Here is an 18,939-nt window from a genome sequence, read left to right as displayed (position 1 = left end):
GTGTGCCACCATGCCTGGCTAACTTTTTTTTTTTTTTGTATTTTTAGTAGAGACGGGGTTTTGCCCTGTTGGCCAAGCTGGTCTTGAACTCCTGGCCTCATGTGATCCTCCCACCTCAGCCTCCCGATGTGCTTGGATTACAGGCATGAGCCACTGCATGAGGCCTAGAGATGCCCTTTAAAGGCCAGAGTAAAGGGGCAGGAACAATCCAGGGATTCTCTAAAGAGCTCCCCAGAAGCCCAGGCTCCCTCCTGGAGGCCAGCCAGGGACAGGCACGCAGGGCTGCATCCTCTTCAGTTGCCTTGAAAGTGACCCAGGGAGGAAGAGCTTGCCTTTTGGCATCATCCGACACACAGACGGGATTAAGGAGGGTGGACGGCCGCTTCTGGTCCCGTGGGCAGACAGGGAAGCTGCCCGTGGAGTCCCGAACCCAGCATTAACAGGACGGCAGAAGAGGAACCCCCTGAGTGCTTGGTCTTCTGGCTTTTAAAAAGTGTAATTTCTTTTTAATTATTAAGAAATGTCGGCCGGGCGCGGTGGCTCAAGCCTGTAATCCCAGCACTTTGGGAGGCCGAGGCGGGTGGATCACGAGGTCAGGAGATCGAGACTATCCTGGCTAACATGGTGAAACCCCGTCTCTACTAAAAATACAAAAAACTAGCCGGGCGTGGTGGCGGGCGCCTGTAGTCTCAGCTACTTGGGAGGCTGAGGCGGGAGAATGGCATGAACCCGGGAAGCGGAGCTTGCAGTGAGCCGAGATCACGCCACTGCACTCCAGCCTGGGAGCACAGCGAGACTCCGTCTCAAAAAGAAAAAAAAAACAAAAAAACAAAACAAAGAAATGTCATTTATATGTACATAACTGTCTCTATATGTACATACATGACTGTGGACACCGATGCTCCCCCACTTACAGTGCGTAGCGTCCTGATAAACCCATCGGAAGTCAGAAGCCCACATCAGAAATGCACTGAATACACCTCGCCTCTGTCACAGCTCAGCCTCGCCTACCTTCCGTGTGCTCAGGACGCTGACCTTAGCCCACAGCTGGGCAAAATCACCGAACACAGGCCTATTTTACAAGGAAGTTAGTATGAAGAATTTTCAATCAAAATGCAAAATTTGAAGTATGGTTTTTGCTGAATACACATGGCTCTCACACCATTATAAAGTTGAAAAGTCGTAAGTTGAACGATCTTAAGTGTCTAGGACTGTCTGTATATGTGTACGTGTCTGTGAGTGTGTATGTGTCTGTGTCTGTGCATGTTATCTGTGTGTGTATTTCTCTCTATATATAATTGTTTTTTTTAAAGGATTCCAATCCTGGATGAGCACGGTGGCTCACACCTGTAATCCCAGCACTTTGGGGGGCTGAGGCGGGCGGATCACTTGAGGTAGGAATTCGAGACCAGCCTGGCCAACATGGTGAAACCCCATCTCTACTAAACATATAAAAAAAAAAAAATTAGCCAGGTGTGGTGGCAGGTGCCTGTAATTCCAGCTACTCAGGAGGCTGAGGCAGAAGAATCACTTGAACCCAGGAGGCAGAGGTTGCAGTGAGCTGAGATCGCGCCACTGCACCCCAGCCTCAGCGACAGAGGGAGACGCCATCAAAAAAAAAAAAAAAAAAAAAAGGATTCCAATCCTGTTCTCCCTGTTCTCCCAGAGTCTCACCCCTCTATTGATCCCTCAGGAATATTTAAAAGTTAGACAGATACAGGTTTGGTGCTTATCTTTAGGACCTTGGGCTGGTTAACCCTTTTCTCTGACCCTCAGTTTCCACATCTGTAAACTGGGTTCATCGAAGTGCCCACTCCTTAGGGACACTGTAAAAAGTCCATGAAGGCCGGGCGCGGTGGCTCAAGCCTGTAATCCCAGCACTTTGGGAGGCCGAGACGGGCGGATCACGAGGTCAGGAGATCGAGACCATCCTGGCTAACACGGTGAAACCCCGTCTCTACTAAAAAAAAATACAAAAAAACTAGCTGGGCGTCGTGGCGGGCGCCTGTCGTCCCAGCTACACGGGAGGCTGAGGCAGGAGAATGGCGTAAACCCGGGAGGTGGAGCTTGCAGTGAGCTGAGATCCGGCCACTGCACTCCAGCCTGGGCGACAGAGCAAGACTCCGTCTCAAAAAAAAAAAAAAAAAAAAAAAGTCCATGAGCCTCTCCAGGAAGGTACCTGGGCCAGAGGTGAGCATCCAGCAGGTGCTCAGTAGCCAGGAGCTACAAATGCCATTGCCCCTGCTAGGCTTAAACCTCACCCTCCCTTCAAAGTGGGAATGTGGGGAGCGCAGGCCGGGTATGCACATGTGGTGAGGGAACTGTCCTCACAAAGCCCACACCCTAGGGAACTGTCAAACTTCTTCATCTTATTTGATGAAATATATCATTATTCTTCGGGGGGAAAAGTTTCAGACTAGCACGTACAACACAATCTCTATTTTGATTTCTATGTATGTTTTATGTGCACAGAAGGAAAACAGGTCAAGAAAAGGTATAAATCAGCAGTTAACTGTGGTTAGCAGGGCACCTGTTGGGACTCTCACTTTTTGCTCTCTGGATGTATTATTTAAATAAGTATATATTTCTTCTATTGTAAAGATAGGAACAAGTTTATCTTGGCATTTAAGGTTCTCCCTGGCCCCTTCTTGGGAAGGGTCTGTGCCCCAAGTTCAGTGGCCTGTCCAGGCTGAGGAAGCCAAGAGTGCTGCTTAAAAGCATGGATTCTGGTACAGGTGGCCTAGGTTTGGGTCCCAGCTCTGCCCCTGGTAGGCTGGGTGACCTCGGGCAAGTTGCTTAACCTCTCTGTGCTTCCCTTTCTTTAATGATAAAATAGGGATAATGACATTTCCTACCTTGCAGGGCTGTTGGGGAATTAGATGTGCCAATGTGTGCAGAGCCAGTGGAAGTTCGGGATATGCGTGGAGGGAATGGGAACCCGCCTGTCTGCTATTAGCAGCTCCTCTGCAGAGCAGAGAGAACCTCATGTCCCAGCCTTGGTACAGCCTGGCTTGGGGGAGAGGGCGGTGCTCCTTAGAGCTGGAAATAATAGCTCAGTAGTTTCTGTTTCTCAGGATTTCTGGACACATAGTGAGATCTTCAGTCACCCGACCCTTGAGATTCTCGGTGCTGAGTTGTCTAACACAGTAGCCACCAGTCGTGGGTGCTCACTGACACCCAAAACAGGCTTGTCCAAATGGAGATGTGCATAAGTGTGAAATACACACCAGATCTCCAAGATCTTGTATCCAAAACAGAATGTAAATTTCTTATTTCTAATAATAATTTTCTGTTGATTACATATTGAAATAATATGGATACATTGGGATAAGTAAAATGCATCCTAAAATTTCCCTTCCATTACTTCTTCCTTTGGCTTCTAGAAACTTTAGAATTCCATGCATGCTCACATCATATCTCTACTGCACTTGCTATAGCAGACCACATCCCTCTGAGGACAGGGATTTTTTCTCTTCTGTTCCCGGCTGTGTCCCCAGTCCCTAGCCCAGGGGCTGCCCGTAAGTGTTAGGTGAATGAATTTGCAATTCAGATGGATGTCCACCCATATATACCTTTGTATAAAGGTGAAATTTCAAAACGTCAAGTGAGCAAGAATGCTCACCATCATTGTTGATATATTTCCCAATCTCTTGCAAAATCTGTGTTAAAAATGGTTCTGGTCTAAGAAAAAATTCTGAACTGACATCCATCCAGATGTCTAGCATTTCCCCAAGAATATTCAGACACTTTCGTCCCAGTATTGAAAGCTCTTCCTGATGTCTTTTCTTTCCTTTGCCACCTGGCAGGCGGGGGTGAGACAGCAGGTACTAGTCTCTTATGTTGCCTCATTTCTGCATGGCTGCCTTTCGAAATGTCCAGGAAGTCCTCTTCTAGAAGAGGATCATTGCTCAACCAAAACCACGGTGAAGCAGAACTGACTTTGGTCCCGTGTGCTGAGAATTCTGTCTGGGGGTTTTGGTGGTTGGTGTGATTGAAGGATTCCCTACATTTAAAATACAGTTTGCTGTGAACTGGTCACAGTATATACAACATCTGCATCTCCGTTGGGACTGCCTGTGACCCCTCTAGGGCTCAGCAACCATCAGGGACAGAGCCACCCTCTGGCTCCAGGCTGGGTTTCCACAGCCCCTATTGGGAACAGGCTCCTGGGAAATTTCCCAGCCCCGTGTGTTGTGCAGAGACGGTGGCTGAGGTCCCAACTAAATAAGGAAAGGACAGGGCATGGCCATGCCCAGGTGTCTCTGCAGGGTTCTGTTGGGAGCCATGTCACCAAGCAGTCCCCTCTGGACAGTAAGACTGGTCCTCTTGATGCCTCCCTGAACTGTCCCTCCACAACAGTGACCCCCTGGGCCCTGCCGCTGGCATTGTCGTTTCTGCGCTGTGTCTTCTCACTAGATGGCAAATGCCACGATGGCAGAGGCCCACTGTTGTGCTCCCTGTGGGATCCTGGGTGCCTGGGACATTATCTGCACTCACTAAGTGTATGATGCCTGCATGGAATGAGCGTTGGAAGGAAGGAAACCAGGATGAAAGAATGAATTCCTGGAAGATCCCTGACTCCTTATCCTGAGAGATGAGTCATGTAGGTCATTTCTTAGGATCGAGCCACCTGACCCTATGAGAAAAGAACCATGGCATCTTTTGAGGTTGTGGCAACAGGTGCCCCTGGGTTTTATGTCATGCTTCCTCTGAGCCACTAGCCGAGGGTTTCGCACACACTCTCTCACATAATTCTCATGGTGACCCATTAGAGCAGCCGCCAAGGCTTGGGGAGACTGCCTGCCTGAGGTGACCCCACCGGGGAGTGGGTGAGCAGCATCCTCAGCGCAGTGGGTGCCACGTACTGTTCTGGCTACCAGCCTGTGGGGGGCTCCAGTGCTCACTCCCCTTCTGAGATACGAGTTCTGTGGACTTGATCACCTGTGCCCTGGGTCCCAGCACAGGTGTGCGGTGAATACTCAGTAAATGAATGACTCTTTTTGTTGTTGTTGTTGTTTTTTGAGATGGAGTCTTGCTCTGTCACTCAGGCTGGAGTGCAGTGGCGTGATCTCGGCTCACTGCAAACTCCAGCTCCTGGTTTCAAGCGATTCTCCTGCTTCAGCCTCTTGAGTAGCTGGGATTACAGGCGTGCACTACCATGCCTGGCCAATTTTTGTATTTTTAGTAAAGACGGGGTTTTACAATATTGGTCAGGCTGGTCTTGAACTCCTGAACTTAGATGATCCGCCTGTCTTGGCCTCCCAAAGCGCTGGGATTACAGGTGTGAGCCACCACTCCTCGCTGAATGACTCTTAGTAGCAAAATAATATCAGAGTCAAGGGGATAAAATCTTGAAGATGTGGTATGTGTTTCACACTTATGCACATCTCCAAATGGGCTCAGGACAAGCCCGTTTCAGGTCTCAGTGAGCACCCACCACTGGTGGCTGCTGTATTGGACAACTCAGGGCTGAGAATCTCAAGGGTTGGATGACCGAAAATCCCTCTATGTGTCCAGAAACCCTAAGAAACAGAAACTATGGAGCTGTTATTTCCACATCTAACAGGCTCTGCACTCTCCCCCAAGCCAGGCTGGAGCAAGGGTGGGGCGTGAGTGCTGACTGACTCATTTCAGATTTGCCAGGTTCGGGTCACTCTTAGAACAGCGGCTGTCACACTCACAACGCCCCGGAGGGCCTGCTCAGACCCAGGCTGCTGGGCCCCTCACAGAGATTCCGATTCAGCGGGACTGGGTGGGGCCGGAGGATGTGCTTTTCCAACAAGCTCTGGGTTGATATGGACACCGTCAGCCTGGGGACCCCACCTGGAGACCTCCTGCCCTGCCACCACCCCAGGGGGCAGGTAATATTATTCCCCCCTTTATAAGTGAGGAAACTGAGGCACAGAGAAGCTGAAACCAAGCATTATCACAGACGCCAGTCCACAGGACGAAGGAGCAGAGAGTCCCAGAAGGAAGAGAAGCAAAGTCTTAATTCTGGAAATGCTGCAGAAAATCACTAAAATCTTTCTAGAGTGCAGAAGGCACCAGTGACATCTGTGCTTGGGAGGGATGCCTGGAAGACACCTACAAAGACAGCGACAGTGGCGATCTGGGTGGGTGTCACAGGAAGAGAGAAAGACAGGCAGCCCCCCAAACCCTGGGTGATAGCGGCGGGGGTGGGGAAGCTGCTTCAGGGGCCTTCTCTCCCTCCGTGCCCTCCCCGGGCGCCTACCAATGGGGCCCCACAAGGAGGCCCCTGTCCCCAGCCCACAGGGCACTGCCGTGATGTTCTCATGAATCAGCCCGACAGGGAACAAATCCCAGCTGCCTGCGCTGCTCAGGGAGGCTGTTTTCTCTTAAAGAGGGTACAAAGAGCTCAGTAAATTGATGCCCTGGGATTTCTTTCCAGCCCGGCCAGGAAATTCCTCCTAATCAGCTGCTTCATTTCCCTCCCATTAAATCAGTGGAATTTCCCTTCATTAAGCTTTTCCCAAACAAAGGCCGCGCGTGCTGAAGGAGAAAACGTGGAAGGTGTCTACTCGGGCTCTTCCGGGCTGCCGACGGCACAGTCACCGGGCAGGGCTCCCGGGAAGAATGGGCACGATCTGGGTACAAGTGACGCTGCGGTGTCTTCACAGGGTGAGCCCGCTGCTCAAAGTGCCCAGGAGGCTGGCGGTGGAAGCAGGGCCCGTGTTCCAGGAGGCAGGGAGGCTTGAGCGTCCAAGGTCCCAGGGCACGTTACAGTCTTGATTTTATTCCTTCTCTAAAGAGCGGCCCTCAAATATGAAATCTTCAACATTGCCCCGTTATGAGCTCACCTGTGGTCCCTCAAAATCCGTATGTTAAAGTCCTAAAAGTCCTAACGCTCAAGTGCACCTCAGAATGTGACTGTATTTGGAGATCTTTAAAGAGATAATCACAGCGGCGGAGTGCGGTGGCTGTGCCTGTAATCCCAGCAGTTTGGGAGGCCAAGCCAGGCGCATCACCTGAGGTCAGGAGTTTGAGACTAGCCTGGCCAACATGGCGAAACCCCATCTCTGGTAAAAATACAAAAATTAGTGGGGCGTGGTGCCGCATGCCTGTGATCCCAGTTACTCGGGAGGCTGAGTGCCTTTTCTGAAGGACACTCGGGAAACGCCCCACTTGGGAATTTCACTTCTAGGGACTTCTTTTTTTTTGTTTTTTCTTTTTTTTTTTGAGATAGACTTTTGCTCTTGTTGCCCAGGCTGGAATGCAGTGGCGCAATCCTGGCTCACTACAGCCTCCACCTCCTGGGTTCAAGCGATTCTCCTGCCTCACCTGACCTCAGGTGATCCACCCACCTCTGCCTCCCACAGTGCTGGGATTACAGGCTTGAGTCAGCACACCCCGCCCACTTCTAGGGATTTAAGGAAACAATCACAGTGTGTGCAGAGATTCCCGGGGAAGGCTACTTACTAGGGGAGGATCTGCCCCCCCCCCCGATGGAAAGGACTTACACCAGCTATGAAGACAAGCACGTTACAGTCATTCGCAGTCACTACCAATGACTTATGGTTGTAGATTTCCATAAAGGTATGGTCTCGAGTGGGAATACGGAGTAATCAACATCACCCTCATTTGCAGAGTGCTTCTTATTGCCAGGCACTAGGTAGGCACCATCTCCGTTCACCTCCCAACAGCCCTGTGGGGCAGGGTCTACTATTATCCCTATTTCACAGATGAGAAAACTGAGGCTCAAGGAAATCAGGTGGCTTGCTCGGGGCCACAAAGCTAGTAAGAAACAAGGCCCAAGTCTGTAGGACTCCGGGCTCCCTGATCTTATTTAACTCTATGTAACTATATTACAATGTAGCTTTATGTATGTAACTATCATTTGATCCCATTTTTTGTGGGAAAAAAATGCACACACACACAAAGAAAAACAACCGCAAGGACGCACGCCAAGAAATCTAACAGTAATTCTCCCCGCTGATGAGTTACGGATGATTGTTTATCTTCGGGCTTATCTGATGTTCCTACAGATTCTAAATTTTCTATAAAAACGTTCATTGATAATAGGAAAACAAGTTCTTTTTTTTTTTTCCTTAATCCCAAATGTGATAGTAGGGAAAAGCATTCCCTATTTTGAAAAACAAAAGAAAGAGAAAAGCAAAGAAGGCTCTTACCTGGGAGTCCTGGCAAGAATTCATGCAAGTCTACCAGAGTTTTATTTTAAAGGGTAATGACTCTGGGCCTCTTCCCAGGCCCCCTGAGGGACCCTTAGCAGCCGGGCTTGGGTGTCAAAGGTTGGAGAACACCGCCCTACCTTTCAGACTGAACTCCGTTCCTGAGCGAGCCCACGTAGGTCTTCTTTTTGTCCACAGGCATCACGTCCACGTCACCCCCGCTCTCGTTGCTGATGACTCCCGCGTGCACGGCTGTCTTGCAGATGCTCGAGGTCTGGAAGCACAGGAGGGACCGTGGTCAGGGATGGGGGTTCCAGTTCACGGGTCAAGCCAGCTGGGGCTCAACCATTCACTGCGGGGCGCCCCGGCTGGTGGGGTGTCGACCACATCAACCCCTGGGAAATAATCATCACTACCTTGATACCTCGGTGGTCTCTCCAGAGAGACTGGACATCATTCATTCATTCATTTGTTCAACAAGTGTTTTCTAAGCACCTATTATATGCCGGGCACTGGATTAGGAACTGGGGGAATTCAGCAGGGAACAAGATAAAGACCTTGCCTTCATGAAGTCGAGTGAGCAAATAAATAAATACACAAATGAGGTAGCGTCGGTTATGAAGAAAACAAAACCAGCTAAATGCCTGGGTGGAGGGGGCCTGCCTGAGAGTAGTTTCATCAGGGGGAACTGCTCAGGGAAGGCTGAATGACAGAAAAGAAACAGTCACAGCCGTGGGAACGTCTCTGCACAGAGCATCCCAGGCAGAGGGAAAGGCTCGTGCAAATGCCCTGGGGTGGATGTGAACTCATCACGTCCAAGAAATAGACAGACGGACAGGCTGGCTGGAATACAGTGAGTCAGGCAGAACGCGGCAGGAGGTGTGGGCAGGGGCCATTCATGCCGTGTAGACTGGACACGCGGTGGGTTCTGGACTATTCTAGGTACTAAGGGAGCAACTGGGTGCCACGCAGAGGCAGGATGTGCTGTTTTCTGACATCATCAAGGAGTTCAATTTCTGGGTGATAAAACCTGCCAGGCTCAAGGGAGCCTCCCACCTCAGCCTCGCCAGTAGCTGGGACGACAGTTGTGTACCACAACACCTGGCTAACTTTTAAAAGTTATTTGTAGGGACAAGGTCTCGCTGTGTTGCTCACGTTGGTCCTGAACTCCTGGGTTCAAGCAGTCCTCCTGCCTTGGCCTCTCAAAGTGCTGGGATGACAGGCATGAGCCATTGCACCCAGCCCCATTGCTGGTTTTGAAGATGGAATAAGAGGCCATGAGCCAAGGAATGCAGGTGGCCTCTAGAAGCCAGAAAAGGCAAGAAAACGGATTCTCCTTTGAAGCCTCTAGAAGGAACCAGCTCTGTTGCCACCTTGATTTTACCCTGGTGACACCCACATTGGACTTCTGGCCTCCAGAACTGTAAAGATAATAAACCTGGGTTTCTTTAAGCCACCACGTCTGTGGTGATTTATTCTAACAGTAATAGGAACCGAACAGCTTCTAACCACTGTCCACAAAAATGTCCCCACTGTGGGTAGATCTAGTGATCTGATGTTTGATGACTTCAAATTTATCTATCTATCTATCTATCTATCTATCTATCTATCTATCTATCTATCTATNCAAATTTATCTATCTATCTATCTATCTATCTATCTATCTATCTATCTATCTATCTATTGAGATGGAGTTTCACTCTTATTGCCCAGGCTGGAGTGCAATGGTGCAATCTCAGCTTACTGCAGCCTCTGCCTCCTGGGTTCAAGTGATTCTTCTGCCTCAGTCTCTTAAGTAGCTGGGATTACGGCATACACCACCATGCCCAGCTATTGTATTTTTAGTAGAGACAGGGTTTCTCCATGTTGGTCAGGCTGGTCTCAAACTCCTGACCTCAGGTGATCCACCCGCCTCGGCCTCCCAAAGTAATGGGATTACAGGCGTGAGCCGCCGCGCCCGGCCTGACTTCAAATTTATAGGAAATAGAATCTCCAGGAGAATGGCACCATGGATGTCTGGACAACAGGCTCACCCAGGCTCATGGACTCGCCTGATCAGTCCCCCGCAGCAACTTGCTAATTTAAGGAAAGATGAAAAGCCGGACCCGTTGTCTACAGAGCAGGAAGACAGACTCCAGTCTTGCCTCCATTCACAACCGAGTGACGTCACGGCCGTGGCTGTCAGGGGACTGAGCCCCCAGGCACTCTGTGTGTCAAGGGTGGGGAGGTGAACGGTGCAGGTTCCCGTGTTCTGTCCTCCCCGCGTGTGTAGTGTGCAGACAGAAGCCACCACCAGCAGGTTTGAGCCTGAAAGCTTAACATCCAGCAATGGCTCACTCAGCCGGAGGGCAGGGCTGGGCTCTGTCACCTCTGAAACCCTCCCCTCTGCACAGTACCCGAGCCCAGGGGTCATCAGGGAGAAGATGAGGTCCCAGCCACTGGTTCACCAAGCTGGCACCTCCTTCAAGAAAAGAGCAAGACATGGTGGAGAAGATGAAGCTGGGATGATTTCATTTATAGGAGGCATCCAAAGAAGTCAAATTCATGGAGACAGAAAGTACAGGGGCTGGCGGAGGGGAAGTAGGAAATTGCAGTTCAGTGGGTGCAGAGTTCCAGATTTGCAAGAAGAAACAGTTCCGGAGGTCTAACCCATTACAATGTGAATATGCTTAATACAACTAAGCTGTGCACTTAAAAATGGTTAAGTGGGTAAGTTTTATGTTACATATTTTTTTGGGGGGGAGGCAGGGTCTCACTTTGTCACTCAGGCTGGAGTGCAGTGATACCATCTGGGCTCAGCAGAGCTTTGACCTCCCGGGCTCAAGTGATCCTCCCACCTCAGCTTCCCACGTAGCTGGGACTGCAGGCACGCACCACCACGCCTGACTAATTTTTCCATTTTCTTTAGAGATAGGGTTTCACCATGTTGCTCAGGCTGGTCTCAAACTCCTGGCCTCAAACGATCCTCCCACCTTGGCCTCTCAAAATGCCAGGATTACAGGTGTGAGCCATTGCTCGGCTTATGTTGTATTTTTTTTTAAACTACAACAGAGAAGGGAGTGGGGAGCTAAACCCAAGCTCGGGGAGCCTTTGTAGAAATAATCAGTGACCCCTCGATAGAGGCCAGACCACCACCGTCCCCGGCACAGTCTCATAGCTCCTTTGTCCCCTGTCCTTACCACTGTCCTCGGCCCATTTGGGGGCCCCGGAAGCATTGCTAAGGCCAAAGAGAGCCTGTGTCTCAGGATCCACTGCAAAAGGACAGTTTGTCTGGAAAATGCACCCTGAGCTGCCCTTTGAATGTGACAAACACCACAATCTAGCAGGTTCCAGGCATGAGGGAATGAACAGAGGTGGACTCTTTGAAAATACCAGTTTGGCCGGGTGCGGTGGCTCACACCTGTAATCCCAGGACTTTGGGAGGCCCAGGCAGGCAGATCACCTGAGGTCAGGAGTTCGAGACCAGCCTGGCCAACATGGCAAAACCCTGTCTCTTTTATTTTTATTTTATTTTATTTTTATTTTTTGAGACGGAGTCTCACTCTGTCGCCCAGGCTGGAGTGCAGTGGCCGGATCTCAGCTCACTGCAAGCTCCGCCTCCTGGGTTTATGCCATTCTCCTGCCTTAGCCTCCCGAGTAGCTGGGACTACAGGCGCCGCCACCACGCCCAGCTAGTTTTTTGTACTTTTTAGTAGAGACGGGGTTTCACCGTGTTAGCCAGGATGGTCTCGATCTCGTGATCCGCCCGTCTCGGCCTCCCAAAGTGCTGGGATTACAGGCTTGAGCCACTGCACCCGGCCTGTCTCTTTTAAAAATACAAAAATTAGCCGGGCATGGATCAAGACGAGCCTGGACAACATAGCGAGACCTGGTCTCTACAAAAAAATTTAAAAAATTAGTCAGGCGTCATGGCACATGCCTGTAGTTCCAGCTACATGGGTGACTGAGGTGGGAGGAATGCTTGAGCCCAGGAGGTTGAGGCTGCAGTGGGCTGCGATGGCACCACTGCACTCCAGCCTGTGCGACAGAGCTCGAGACCCCATCTCAAAAAAAAAAAAAAAGAGTGGATCCAGCATTCCCACATTAACAGTCATAGGCTTATTCAGAAAAACAAAAAACAAAAGAGAAAAGTGGAGCCAACACACACATTCATATCAAAGACCTGAAGAGTGGATTTCCTGCTTTCCAGGATTCGTTTACTGAGTAACTGAAGGCCACTTTCTAAAAACCCTGTGCTAACATGTCTTCATTTTCTTCAATAACTAAACTAAACTAAACGGATGAGGGCGGGGTTCCTTAGCCCAAAGCGGGGTCCTGGGTATCTGGGAGGCCCTGGAGTTGCAGGCAGAAGGCTGTGAACTGGCAGGGGCTGGTGTTAGCACAGGGCATGGGAAACCCCTCAGCCCTGGGCAAACCGGGCTGGCCAGCCTCCCTGCCTGAACCTGGACGCATTTTCCCCCTTCAGAGGAAAGATCCGCAACTTCTTAAATCTCAGAGAGCTCTGTGCCGGCTAAGGACTAAGGAGCAATAACTTTGCATCCAACTCAAAGAGAAGCGAGGAGACTTGAAGATGAAGTGACCATTTTAGAATTCCTCTCAAAAGGGGCAAGTTTGGTAAGTGAACACAATCAGGCTCATTGTTCTTTACAGCAGGCGGAGGCCGTGGTGCTTGGATAAGTTCTCATACTTGTGCAGGTTTCAGAATCCACCCCCGCCCCTACCCGAGGGTTGGAGCAGATTTCTAGGCCCCGCTCTCAGCATTCAGGATCAGTGGTTGAGTGGAGCCAGAGAATTTGCATTTCCAACAACAACAACAAGATGAAATAAGGCCTCCAGGCTCTCTGTCTCTCTGAGCATTGCTCACACTGCCAACGGCTGCAGCACCAGGAGCGAGGCCCGGGCTGTTTCCCAATGGAACGCCAGGAGGGACCCATCCCTTCGGTGTCGCAAGCTCAACCTCTAAAAGCCCTGGCGGGGGAGGGGCACCCTCCTGGCTGAGACTTGCCAAGAGGTTCTGGTAGCAGCCCCAGAGGCGGCGCTTTGACTCAGTCCCTGGAGGATTTCTGGACACAAAAGTGACACAAAGTTTTCTGTGATAACATCAAGCCGCAGGGCATCAGTACGAAAAGCTCACACCCATGGCGGGATCTTTCTCACGCCACAGGCCCTGTTATCAACAGGCACATCTCCCACGCAAACACCTTTCCTTTCTCCCTTCCTTCCTCCCACACCTCTCCTCTCAGCAGGCTTCAGTAAACGGGACAAGGTGTCCAATTCCTTTTCTCAGGGCCTGTTGCAACAGGAATACCTGAGTATTTATTAACAATTGATATCCATGAGGTTGGTAACCAATCCTGCATCCAGCGCTTGCTGGCTGTGTGACCTGGGATGACCTGTGTGAACCCCAGAGCCCCTCCTTTCTCCGTATAAAGCAGATCAGGTCACATCTTCACGCGTCTTTGTTCTAAGCATTTCACATGCGTTGACACAGTGATCCCAACAACTCTACCAGTTAGGTGTTACCATTATCATTCCCTTTCAACAGACAGGCAGACTGAGGGGCGGGGGGCTCGCACCTTGCCCCAAATCACTCAGCTGATAAAGATCAGAGGCGGGACTGCCGCGTGGAGCCATGGAGCCGAAATCTGTCCACTGTCCTACATAGGGTGATGACAGTGAGGAAGAAGAGGGCTCCTGTGAAGATTAAAGAAGGGCTGAGCGCGGTGGCTCACGCCTGTAAGCCCAGCACTTTGGGAGGCAAAGGCAGGCAGATCACTTGAGGTCAGCAGTTCGAGACCAGCCTGGCCAACATGGAGAAACCCCGTCTCTACTAAAAATACAAAGATTAGCTTGGTGTGGTGGCGCACGCCTGTAATCCCAGCTACTTGGGAGGCTGGGGCAGGAGAATTGCTTGAACCCAGGAGGCGGAGGTTGCAGTGAGCCGAGGTCACGCCACTGCACTCCAGCCTGGGTGACAGAGAGTGAGACTCTGTATCAAAAAAAAAAAAAAAAAAAAAAAAGATTAAATAAGACCCCAGGCTTAACGCAGGATGGCACACAGCACATGCTTAGTAGGTGTCAGTCAAGACAAATGCCACCGCCATGATTGCCATAGTCACCACCGCCAGAACAGAAAACTCCCAAGGGCTTGTCCTCGCCAGCCCAGTGGTCCTCAACATGCAGTTCCAGACCAGCAGGGTCACCTGGGAACTTGTTGGAAATGCAGATTCTCTGGCTTCACCCAGCCCCACTGATCCTGAATGATTCCAGGGCGAGGCCTGGAAATCTGCTCCAGCCCTCAGGGAGGCGCGGGGGTGGATTCTGATACGTGCATAAGTGTGAGAACGTATCCAAGCACCAAGGAGGACGGGGAGGACAGAAGACTGAGGTTCAGAGGAGGGGAAAGGTTGCCCGGCTTCCCACAACTGGCAAATGTCACCGCCGTGGCTCGGCTCCCTGGGCCACACCCCGATGCTTCTGTCTGCAGCTCACCACACAGCGAGGGGTCTGCCAGGAAATGCAGTCCTGGTGAACAGGCGGGAGCCACAGGCAGGAACAGGCCCTTTGAAGGTCTGGAGGCAGCTCTCCCAAAATCAATCCCATAGCTAAACAGACATTTTCCAAAAGCCATCATCATTTCCCAGAATACAGTGACCTAGAAACTAAGGCCAGAAAAGAACCTCTCATACGGAGGAGGCTTTCTTCCTTCCCTCCTTGTCTCCTTCCCTCTTCCCTGCTTCATTCTTTCTTCCTTTTTTAAGAGCTGTTTAAGTAGTGACTACTGCACTATCTTCATTGATTTATTCCTCCAACAAACAATGATGGTGTCAAGCCCTGTCATGAGCACTGTGGTCCCAAAAGCTCAAAATCCTAGTGACACTTGTTCTTGAAGACTGCACGTAGCTCTTCACCCTCATGCCTGTTCATATCGGTGTAACTATGAATGCAGGTAACATTAAGCAAGGCAAGATAGACCAGGGAAAAAGCAGAGTCGAAAGCCAGACACATCTTCAGCTGTTTGTCATCTTTGCCACATGCTTACTGCGTGGATTTGGACAGGTTATGATGAGCCTTGTTTTCTTCTGACAGGGATAAGGATAAAGATACCTAGAAATGGTGTTTTTAAAGGACCTAAAACATAGTATGTGTTGAATAAAAAGTAGCCTTCTGGCCGGCTGCAGTGGCTCATGCAGGTAATCCCAGCACTTTGGGAGGCCAAGGCGGGTGGATCACCTGAGGTCAGGAGTTCGAGACCAGCCTGGCCAACATGGTGAAACCCCATCTCTACTAAAAATACAAAAATGAGCTGGGTGTGGTGGCAGGCGCCTGTAATCCCAGCTACTCGGGAGGCAGAGGCAGGAGAATCGCTTGAACCTGGGAGGTTGCAGTGAGCTGAGATTGTGCCATTGCACTCCAGCCTGGGCGACAGGGGCAAAACTGTCTCAAAGAAAAAAAAAAAAAACAACTAGCCTTCTATTGTTGCAAACATCCATTAAGTTCTTGCATTTCTTTTCTTTTTTTTTTTTTTTGCTTTATAGGTTTAGCTGCTATATTGTTTGGTGTGTATAATTTTTATTCCTTTTCCAGTAAACTGTATCTTTTGTGCCATTGTGTAACATTACTTTATCTCATTCAGTACATTTAACTTTAAATTCCACTTTTTCAGAGAGGAATATTGGCACTCTTGCTTTTCATGTGTTTGTTTGTATTTGACTGGGATAGCTTTGCCCAGCTCTTTATTTTTATATCCTTTGAAAACCTCAGACTGTCTCTTAATGGTAGAATTTGGTTCAAACATTTGGTGTAATAATCGACATATATTATTTTACTCCTTCATAAAAATTCTAACTCTTATAACTCAATTTTAGCTGAATCACTTTCAAGAAGGAAAAAAGACCCATTTAAAGAGGAAAGAAAAAAGATAGGGGGAAAACGCTTAGTCATGAAGCCTGCTCTGACCTTACAGAGCCCAGTGACCTCATATTTACAGGAATCTGGAACAAATTAATGCGGACAGAGGCAAAGATGGTGGTGGGGAGGCGGGGGAGAGCTGTAAAGGAGGGGATGATGACAAGCAGCTGAGTACAGCACTATCTGCAGGCCGGGTGCAGTGGCTCACCCCTATAATCCCAGCACTTTGGGAGGCCAAGGAGGGAGGATCGCTCGAGCCCAGGAGTTTGAGATCAGCCTGGGCAACATAGTGAGACCCTGTCTCTATTCAGAAAATAAAAAAATAAAAAACATTAGCTAGAGATGAATGATGCTGCCCTAATCACGGAATTTTAGATCTAGAAGATTCCCTGGATTTGATAATCCCAGTTCTGGGCCATTCAACCACAAGGAAAACAGCTTGGCAAGATCACACAGCCTGCTGGCAGCAGAACTGGGACCACAATCACATCGTCTGTGTCACCATGTCCCCAAACCCTGGACAACCAGAGGGAACAGACTATGTTCTGCAGGATTCACCTAAGAAAAACCAGGCTAAAGCTCCCTGGTTAAAATTCGGAGGGAAAGAATAGAGGAAGAGATTCGTATAACAAGAGTGCTATTAACAAGTAGTAAATTAGGGTAGTCTGTATTATCTTCTTTGTGCTTTTAGCTAGGTGTGTGCATAACCGAGAAGAAATACAGTGCGTGGACCAGTTTCTATAAATGCATTCAGAGAGCTGGGAAGATGACTAAATAGCTGGAAAAATGAACTATCTGAAGCATGAGAGCCTTCAAACTATGAAAACATTTGAGTAAGGCCAGGCACTCCTGAATCTACATTCGTGAGGACAGGTAGGTGGAAGCACTACTATCTCTAGAAATGGGGAAATGGGGGCAATGTTTGCAGAAATGAATGATCGAAACTTAGCTAAGGGGTTGGCTGGCTGCGGTGACTCACGCCTGGAATCCCAGTGCTTTGGGAAGCAGAGGTGGGCGGGTCATCTGAGGTCGGGAGTTCAAAACCAGCCTGGCCAACATGGTGAAACCCTGTCTCTACCAAAAATACAAAAATTAGCCAGGCGTGGTGATGCACTGTGTAACCCCAGTTACTTGGGAGGCTGAGGTACGGGAATCATTTGAACCCGGGAGGCAGAGGTTACAGTGAGCCAAGATGACTCCACTGCACTCCAGCCTGGGCGACAGAGGGAGACTCCGTCTCGAAATAAATAAATTAATTAATTAATGTAGCTAAGAGGCACTGGAATAAAGTCTCAAGCATCCAGATTTTGGAGCCTGCATGTTGAGGTCTTAACAGGCTTTGAGAGGCAGTTGTTGCAAATGCATCCTACTCACATCTGCGTAGATGTTGGTTCCAAACACTGGAGCCCAGTAGGAAGGCTCGTCTTTGCAGCGCGCCGGACAACGGACTCTGGAAAACAGGAAGCATTTATGTGATGGGTCTGAGCACAGAAAACCAAACTTCTTAAGCTGGCTCTCTTTATTTGAATTCCAAGATTTAAGCTCTTAGATGAAAGGAAACCGCCACACAGTTTTCCTCATTAGGAAAAAAACAATACTGCCCCCCTCAGCGGAGGTAAAGATATTAATATCGTTGCTTCTCTTACACAGTGTAGATAGAATTTTTAAAAACACACACACATCCACGAAAGACATGCACAAACAAAAAGGTAAAGGGAAGAAACATCTAAGAGAGAAGAGTGTGGAATTGTGAGGCCGCCCCTCCCATTCTTGGGTGTTGACCAGTTCATACTGTGGGTACATTACGGAGATTAGCATCGAGAGACTTTTTCTAAGGCCGCTTCCCTGTGTCGAGGAGGAAAGGGTGGAGGGCCCTCACCTCAGTGAGTCACAGAATATTCCAAGGATGGGGCACTGATAACCTGCGGTGGAAGGGGTTAGATCACTCTGTGTCAGTCCCCACAGATGCTCCAGGGGATGAGGAAATGAGTGACTCCTGGGTGGTTTGACAAACTCAAGCTGGGAAACAGCACAGGCTTTACTTAAAAAAAGATCTTCTTTGTTTATCTGGAACAGTCCACCGTGGGCTGGAGCCCAGGGATCAAGAAACCAAAATGGCAGCTGGAAGCCATAGGGCCCCAGATGGACAGGATTATGGGAAGGAAGAAGGCCTGGCAAAGGGACTGAGAAGTTGAAACAGTTCTTAGGGGCGGGGAAGGGAAATGAGTGGGTAGAGAGAAAGGGTGTGTGTGTGGATTTAAAAAAAAAAAAAAAAAAAAAGGCCAGGCGTGGTGGCTGACAACTGTAACACCAGCACTTTGGAAGGCCGAGGCAGGCGGATCACCTGAGGTCGGGAGTTCGAGACCAGCCTGGCCAACATGGGGAAACCCTATCTCTACTAAAAATACAAAATTAGCCAGGCGTGGTGGTGCAGGCCTGTAATCCCAGCTACTAGGGAGGCTGAGGCAGGAGAATGGCTTGAACCTGGGAGGCAGAGGTTGCAGTGAGCCAAGATCGCGCCACTGCACTCCAGCCTGGGCAACAAGAGCAAAACTTGGTCTCAAAAACAAAGAAAAAAAAAAAAAAAAAAGAATTGGAGAGAGTCTAGGAACATTCTCCATTCTCTCCTACTTCTTCTTTTGGAATAGCAGGTCAGAAATTAACATTTTGGATACTGTACTCTGTCAAGTTTTTCTGTTTATATTTTCTGAAATTCTTTCCTTCTGCTTCTTTCTAATATTCAGGGAAAATCTACTAAAAGGCTGTTATCCCCACTCGAACATTCAAGGGCGATCAAGACGGTGGTGCAGAGGCAGCGGAGGCCCAGAGAAAGGCTGAAGTGGGGTGGTGGCCGAGGGAAAGGAGTCTGGGCCCCTCCCAA

At 49.5% G+C, this 18,939-nt stretch overlaps 1 protein-coding gene across 3 annotated transcripts in view; it reads right to left on the bottom strand.

Moving 5' to 3' along the window:
• The window catches only part of CRISPLD2 (cysteine rich secretory protein LCCL domain containing 2), an 88,187-nt gene that overhangs the window by 11,098 nt on the left and 58,150 nt on the right, over positions 1 to 18,939 (bottom strand). For 2 of the 3 annotated variants that reach the window (XM_025370551.1, XM_025370550.1), the window contains 2 exons: positions 17,433 to 17,508; positions 8,288 to 8,421 (listed from right to left, as the gene is read on the bottom strand). In XM_025370551.1, the coding sequence (XP_025226336.1) occupies positions 8,288 to 8,421; positions 17,433 to 17,508 (210 nt within the window). Of the gene's footprint in view, positions 1 to 8,287; positions 8,422 to 17,300; positions 17,509 to 18,939 lie in introns of those variants that run through there. The other variant, XM_025370552.1, reaches the window with a different exon arrangement.

Source organism: Theropithecus gelada, chromosome 20 (genome assembly GCF_003255815.1).
Source record: "Theropithecus gelada isolate Dixy chromosome 20, Tgel_1.0, whole genome shotgun sequence".
In the NCBI taxonomy this organism is placed as follows: Eukaryota; Metazoa; Chordata; class Mammalia; order Primates; family Cercopithecidae; genus Theropithecus; species Theropithecus gelada.
This window is presented reverse-complemented; position numbering and strand designations above follow the sequence as displayed.